The following is a 7209-nucleotide window of genomic DNA, read 5'->3' as shown; positions in this document are numbered from 1 at the left end:
CAGACTGTGGTGTGTCAAGCATTTAGACATGTTGTGCAGGGAAAAAAAATGTTCTTAGAGCAACACAATTAAGGTAAAGCAAACGGAAAAAAATGGTACTGTTTGCACTCACTGCACAGCAAATATAAAACATCTGCTTGGATTACTGTTGCCCCTGTCTAGTTTGGTATGGTTTGGGGGTGGGGATGGGAGGAGGGGAAAACTCATCCTGCTCGTATTTTGCAAACTGCTGGCAAGCAGCATGAACTCTGAAGCAATAAACATATAACATTAATGACCTCTGTATTGAAACACACGTGTGTGAGGGACCAAACCTCCTCGCACTCCCACTCTGGGGCACTGTGAGGATGTTGGGGTTAAGGTGAGAGGGCATAGACATCCCTGAACCTTCCAAAATGTGCTGCAGACAGGACCGCAATAGGTACAACCACAAAGCCAAACTGGCCTGTCTGCTGTGAGACTGCTCCTGCAATTGAGAACTGCAGGGCCACAGCTGGGTGGTTACAGCACCTGCTTTGAAAGCCATCTTATTGCATGTTATTCCTATATTTTTTGGGCACAGCGCTTAGTGCACAATTGCTGGTGTTGTGCTATGCCAGTCTCCCCAGGCTCCTTCCCCAGTGGGGAGGGATCTCTAGTGCACTGCTAATTTCCTGGAAGCACTTTTTTTTAAAACTTTTTTTTTTTTTTAAGAGCATGGCTGTTTATAGAGATATATATATAGATAGATATATACATACACACAATTTTATATATATATATATGTATATATATATATATAAAAATAGCAATTTTGTAGTTATATACAGGCATTAATAAAGTGCATAATGTTATTGGCTATTTTCGGCAGGGGACCCCCCCTGCCCTACAACCACCCCTTCTCATCCACCCCAGGATGGCGTTGGCACCGTTATAACCATTTTATATATATATATATGTATATATATATATATAAAAATAGCAATTTTGTAGTTATATACAGGCATTAATAAAGTGCATAATGTTATTGGCTATTTTCAAATCTCATTTCCTGAGGAAGTGCTAACGTACATAGCTCCTCCTATGACATGATGCCGGCAGCCAATGCTAGGGTATGACACCTACTCCCCAGCTTTCAGTTCCCACAAATACATGTCCCTATCTGGGACTGGAGCCTAAAGGGAGTAGTAACAGGCTCAGTCCTCCAGGAAGCAAGCCAAGGCACCGATCGAGACTTCTTCCTTTGCCAAGGTGAACGCATCTAGGAGCGACTTCCCTCCATTTTGGAGCTCTCAGGTACACGCTACTTGGCGGTGGTCACAGAGCCGTCTTCGGGGATCTTCTCCTCCGAACAGCTTCTTCCCGAGAGCTTGTCATGGTGCTTGAGCTCGCTGAAGCGCTCTGCCACGCACTGCGCTGTCAGCCGGGCCTCAGGGTCGTGATCCCAGCACTCAATGAGGGTTTCACACACCATCTGGATGCCCTGCAGAGTGCACAGAGAGAGCAGCCACGGTGGGGTCGGTCACCACTAAAGCTTCTTCAGTGACCTCTGAAGTTCAGGGGGTTACGCGTTGCATCTTAGAGGTGCTTTATGGGGTCTGTTGCTACTATAATGGGAGCATGATTTTTTTAAAAAAAATTTTTTTAAAGAAACCCTACTACAATATTTTCAGCAGCTGTGATTTCTGTGCATATATTCTGATACTTTATAACAAGAAAAATGATGCTTTGGACTAGTGCTATAGAATCAAGTAGAGTTGGTTGTTTTTTTTAATAAATATGATCAGAATTCTTGGATAACGTGACTTCTCACTTTGCGTGCCTGAATTCTGTTTGAGTTTTCCGAGCAAAATTCTGATTGCCAGCAATATCAGGCCCTATGTCAGCTCTTCATGAATTCCTTGCAGACAAACTAAATCTATGTGCAAATATGGGCCACAGTCCCACAAACACTTAAACACATGTCACTCACAGATGTAACTATTTAACCTTCATTTCAATGCTGATGCACATGTTTACAGGAGCAAAAAACAGTTGCATCTCTGTAATGTATTTTATAAACATGAGGTATTTGCCAGGAAATTGTGTGCTTTGCTTTATGACACTAAAAGCCCATTAAGGAGGATTTATCTTAAACCTCTTATTTAAAAAAATAACATTTCACAACACTGCATTAATTGTATAATTTACCTAATTGGTGATGTTGACTGATGTCAATGTTAATAGCAGAATGTTATTGTCTGTATACAAATAACATTAGTTTTCTGCTGGCATTGAAATTACAAGCAGTAAATTAAATTAAATATTAAACATTAACTTGAAATCAATAGTGCAACAAATCTCATTAAGGAAAGGGGGGGAACTGTAATATGTAAATCCATTCCAGAATTTTATCATGATGAATAATGAGTTCATTACAAAAACACGACTGCAGAGGAAGGAAATGAATATGGAAGAGGCATTACAGTAAGGGCAACTTCTATGGAGTTCAAAGCAGATCCTCAGCTGCTGCAAACTGTCACAGCCTTGCAGAGGCCGATGAGTCACTGCATTTTACATAGCGCAATGTGAAATGCTGAAGGGATTCAGGTGAAGAGAATTAAATCCACCTTCATTAAATGTCCTGCAAGTGTGTTATCAGGCATCCATTTCCTGCCTTAGACTATTCGCTGAGCCCTGCTGGAACCAGCTGTGCTCATACCAGTGACACACAAGCACAGACCCGTGGTCCCCTCAGTCAGTGAGGTGCCCTGTACTAGGGGCAGGCTGCGGTCTGGGTTTTACATAGGGAAGAAATCTCTAACGTTGAATGCAGGCCACTTAGGTCCAAATCTGTGACTTTTTTACTTGCTGTGTAAACCCAGAGGTGATGAATTCATGGTGTATTTTACAGCTTTACTCCAGTCCCTTGAGATGCAGGCCTCCATACACTCAGGCTTGCTGCTGTGAGAGCAGCTATGGGCCTGCCCTGTGCCTGAGCCCCACTGAGATAACAAGCCCTGTGCCTCCCTGCCCAGGCATGGCCAGGACACCTACGCCTGTCGCTATGCCTGGCTACGCATGAGATGAGCTCCTGGACACTTCTCTCCAAAGCCTAACCAGCGGTATTGCCTGTTGCTACTGCCATGTAATGCAACGATGCATATTATGCAATGTTTTCTTCTTTTTCCCTAATCAGTTCTCTACCCTTCTTTAACTTTTCTCACATGTGAGACCATGTCTTTTGGATATCCCTATATATGTTCTCCCACTACTCCTAATTTTAAGCCTTTTCTACTATTTATTTTTTTCCTGCCAATGATCCAGCTCGGGATTCTTTTCTGCTTTGCTAATTGGGCTCTTCTGAAGTATCACATATGTATTACCAGTTTGGACTTCATTTTGCATTTATGGAAAACAGACATCCGCAGTAAACCCATGATCTCTTTTACTAGCTCATTCACAACTTTTATAAAATTTCTGCAATATGTACTTTTCTATAAAGATGAGCATTAGTATAATCTCTCTTCTCAGCTCAACTTGTCATTTAGAAGATGGCTGTATCTATGGCTCCTAGAAATGTTCAGGGCTTTTCAGTATTCGTAATGTCACATACCCAGGCGTCCCTCAAAATACGGCTCTCCTCCCCAGTTAAAGCAGTCCTCCTCAATAACCCTACTCATCAGCGATGACTACATAAAGGAGCAAGTGCCTGTGGTCCAGGAAGGGGCTATGCTCTGCCATAGTCATCAGGTGTCAGAGGTGTTGTTCTCGGTTGGAAAGACAATTGGTTTGGCCACTCACTTGGCCTTTCTTTAGTGGGTGTTAGGCTATGATTTTAACATATCAACTGGAATGAAAAAGGGAGTGTTATACTGCTCCTTATGGAAACACTAGCTAATCTTGGCTGCCTGGGCTTTTCTAAAAGTTCACAATACTTTCCTTTAGTATGTAAAGACCATTCAATATAGTTCATTGACAAGTAAAAGACCAAGCCTCACTTCTGCTCTGATACGATTCTCATTTTATCTCTACTGATAAAACTGCTCAGAGCAAAGGTGAAGAAATACATCCCTTTGGCTTCTTTCCATTCAGTTTCATCTGCTGAGAAATCTGCTGTCGCCTAGGAAGTGCAACCACAGTGGCTGTGAATGGGGAAAGCTGACAGAGTGTTTCACAACGTGCGAGGGAAACGGACTGCTAATGTGCAACCTGAATAAAAACAGGCTGGCTTGCTGAAGACTCATTTCCTATTTTCTTAAACCTGTCAACAGCTGTGATACAACTATGACTGGTCTCCATGATAAAGTACTGAGATTTGTTTTCTCTGCTGAAGGGGCCCATGTGCAAAGTTGCTCTCTTTGACCTTTCAAAGCCTGCATGCAGTGTGCTTTAAGGCCTTAATTATTCCGTGGCTGGCTGGATAATTGTCAGATCTCAGGTTTCCAATCTTTTTGTTCTGATCACTTTTAGGTTACACTGGTGGGCAGCAGAAATCTCAGGGCTTTGGGGTAGGTGCAGTGCAGAGCACTGTGGCATCTGAACCACGGCAGCACCAGTGTCACTGTATGACAGAGCTCCAACCCATGCAAAAGAGAGGTCTAACCTTTTGGGCAGGGCATGGAGTTAAGGCTCAGGCTTCAGACAGCAGCTCCCAGCTGCTCACACATGGTGCTCTTACCTGATGGTTGAGCCAGGAGCTGGGGATCTCAGGTCGCCCTCTGTCTCTGAGGACATTATCCTTCATGCTTTCCACGCAGGGGTGTTCTCGCACTTTAGAGCCAAACGGGGGCTCATACTCTTTCACTTCTGCCAAGAGAATAAGCAAACACAAGGGTAATTCAGCTAGGCTGCGCTTGTGCCAAGTGTGCCGGGAGCTGGCTGTTTTCTGGAGGAGTAGGAGCTACTGATTAGCTGCTCAGTGCCACTGTTCTGCTTGACCAGCTCCAAACAAAGCAAAGCCAGTTGGCATTTTCAAAAATGTTTCAAATGTGTTTCTCTCACATGTCGCCCCCTCCCTCCTCTTTTCTTTCCTAGCCAACAAAACACTTTTCATTTAAACCTTTTAGTACATAATCATATTAGCAGCAGTCAGAGCAGCAGAGTAACCTATAATGGTTTGTGAGCCCTTCAATCTGCGCAGAGGCAAAAGGCACAGGAACTTCAAGGTGAGTTTTGCTTGAGTCAGGCTTGCAAGAACTGGCTCTCCTTAGGTCCCCTGGAGTCTACACATACTTTTCACACAGGTGAAATATAAACTGAAACCTATCTAGGTCATGATAGATGTTAATGTGCCAGATTGCTAGAAGGAAACGCTTGAAAAGGACAAAGATACAGTAAGGAGTAGTGCAGGAAGCTGCCAAGCTGCCCTTGTTTATTGCTGAGCTGCATTCCTTTGCAGAAAGTAGTAGTCTGCTCTTATTTTAGGCCTCTTTCCCAAAATGGGTCAGTTTTGGCGCATGATGCAGGGGGCACAGCTTCTTGAAGGGGCTGCTGTCATTCTAGTTTTTGTTTGCACATTGCATATTTTCTTTGCTTTTCTTTGGAGAGAGAAAGGAAGCAGCAGACATATGGGACCTTTGGAGAAAACTCAAGAAATCTCTGAGAGCGGAAATATTATAGTAGATGCTGACACAGTGTAGAAAATGCTGTGGTTTCTTTGGGAACAGATGGAGACTTTACTCACAGGCCTAATGACTTGCTAGTATTAGATAAAAGATTTATGGAGTTGGCCTGTTCCGCTGCCTCTCATTTCTTTCTAGGAATTAATTGAGGGCAAGAAAAACTGAAGTGTAATCTACAAGGCAGTCTAAAGAATGCATGTGAATGCCCAGATGTGTGAAGAGAGATGAACAAGACGGGAGACACAGTGCTGTTGCGTAATGTTACAACCAAAGTTAAAATACAGCGTCTGCTGCCACTCATTCCTCTCAAGGAGGATTTTAGAGTAAAAAGAAGGTCTGAGAAGGGTGATTGCAATGATTAAAGACCCAGAAAAATGGGAAGAAACTCTAAAGCTTGGCTTTGGAGAGAAAGGTAAGGGGTCATATGGTGAAATACTGAAAATAACTAATAATCAAGATAACACAGGTCACATCCTTCTGTCATGTCTCATAATAAAAAAGGTAGTGTTGAGCATAACTAAAAGTTGAACTTTTCTCCAAAACCTCAGGCTGAAGATCTCACTTCTACATGATGTCCGTAAGATGAAGAATTTATCAGGCTATAGGAAAAGAGTTTTTAATGCTTAAAAAGAATAGCCAAGTTACAATAGCAAGTTACAATTTTGGAAGGGAAATTAAACCTTGTGCTTCAAATGTCCTGCGTTTAGAGATCCAGCTGCAAACAACTGTGTGTGCAGTGCAGCAGATCACCCGACAGATGTCTCCTGCAGAGCTCTCCTTCTTTCTCTTGAGCCATCTGATGCTGGCCACTGTCCACACCAATGCTCTGGAGAGTGGCTATACTTCCAAAACACAACTCCTATCTTCTCATATGTAATTCACTTGACTCAAGGGCCAAAGTCTGCTTTGCTTTCTCTCCTCTACAAGGAGACGTACTAGTTTCACCCTAATTAATCTGAGTTAAAAATTACTCAGCCAAAGTAAATTTACAAGACTTTAGCGCTTGAAGTCAATTGGGAAGTTGCAATCTTGCTGGTCAGACCTGCATTACTATACAGTGGATGCACAATGCTTACAAAGCAGATACCTCTACTTTCAAAGCTAACCAACATATTAAAGTTTGCTAGAAAAATGTAAATAGCATGACCTAGACGAGCATTTCCTACATCATCTCCATCAGTCATGGTTTGATTGTGGTATTGGTCATGGACACCAGCCAAGGCTCTCAGATCTTGCAGTATGAGAAGTCAGAGAAGTCTGAATGTCCAACAGAGGGAACCTGGTGCTGCAGTGATGACCTGTTCCCTCTTGCTGAGCTTAATCCAAAGGCCATTTGGGTTCATGAATGGTGAGAAGTGTGGTTCAAGTGGTGGAAGGGAAAGCCTTCCCAGAGAATTGATAAGTTTGTAACACATTTTCCCTGTCTCAGACATTCTATGCTATGAGCATTCCTCTTCCAAAGATAAAGATTCAATAGGTTTTTCAAGTTTGTTCTGTTTTGTTGTTTTGGTTTTTAATGGTAAAGAAAGAGACAGGCCGGATGCCAATTCATTGTAATGACTTCATAGTAATCCAGTCGTGCCTTCCCTCAGATAGAAAAGCATGCAGCATCTTCTTGCTATTTATT

The 7209-nt window shown here is 42.7% G+C and overlaps 1 protein-coding gene across 1 annotated transcript in view; it reads right to left on the bottom strand.

Annotated features, from left to right (window-relative positions):
- Positions 1-1065: 1065 nt before the first annotated feature.
- The window catches only part of TGFBR2 (transforming growth factor, beta receptor II (70/80kDa)), a 30106-nt gene continuing 23962 nt past the window's right edge, over positions 1066-7209 (bottom strand). Inside the window, exons 5-6 of the mRNA XM_010190243.1 lie at positions 4640-4767; positions 1066-1462 (exon numbers count right to left, since the gene is read on the bottom strand). Coding sequence (XP_010188545.1) covers positions 1283-1462; positions 4640-4767 — 308 coding nt within the window. The 3' untranslated portion in view covers positions 1066-1282. The remainder of the gene's footprint in view (positions 1463-4639; positions 4768-7209) is intronic.

This window comes from Mesitornis unicolor, unplaced genomic scaffold (genome assembly GCF_000695765.1).
Source record: "Mesitornis unicolor isolate BGI_N332 unplaced genomic scaffold, ASM69576v1 scaffold36088, whole genome shotgun sequence".
Lineage (NCBI taxonomy): Eukaryota > Metazoa > Chordata > Aves > Mesitornithiformes > Mesitornithidae > Mesitornis > Mesitornis unicolor.
The sequence above is the reverse complement of the archived record's forward strand: the minus strand, read 5'-3'. Positions and strand labels throughout refer to the sequence as shown.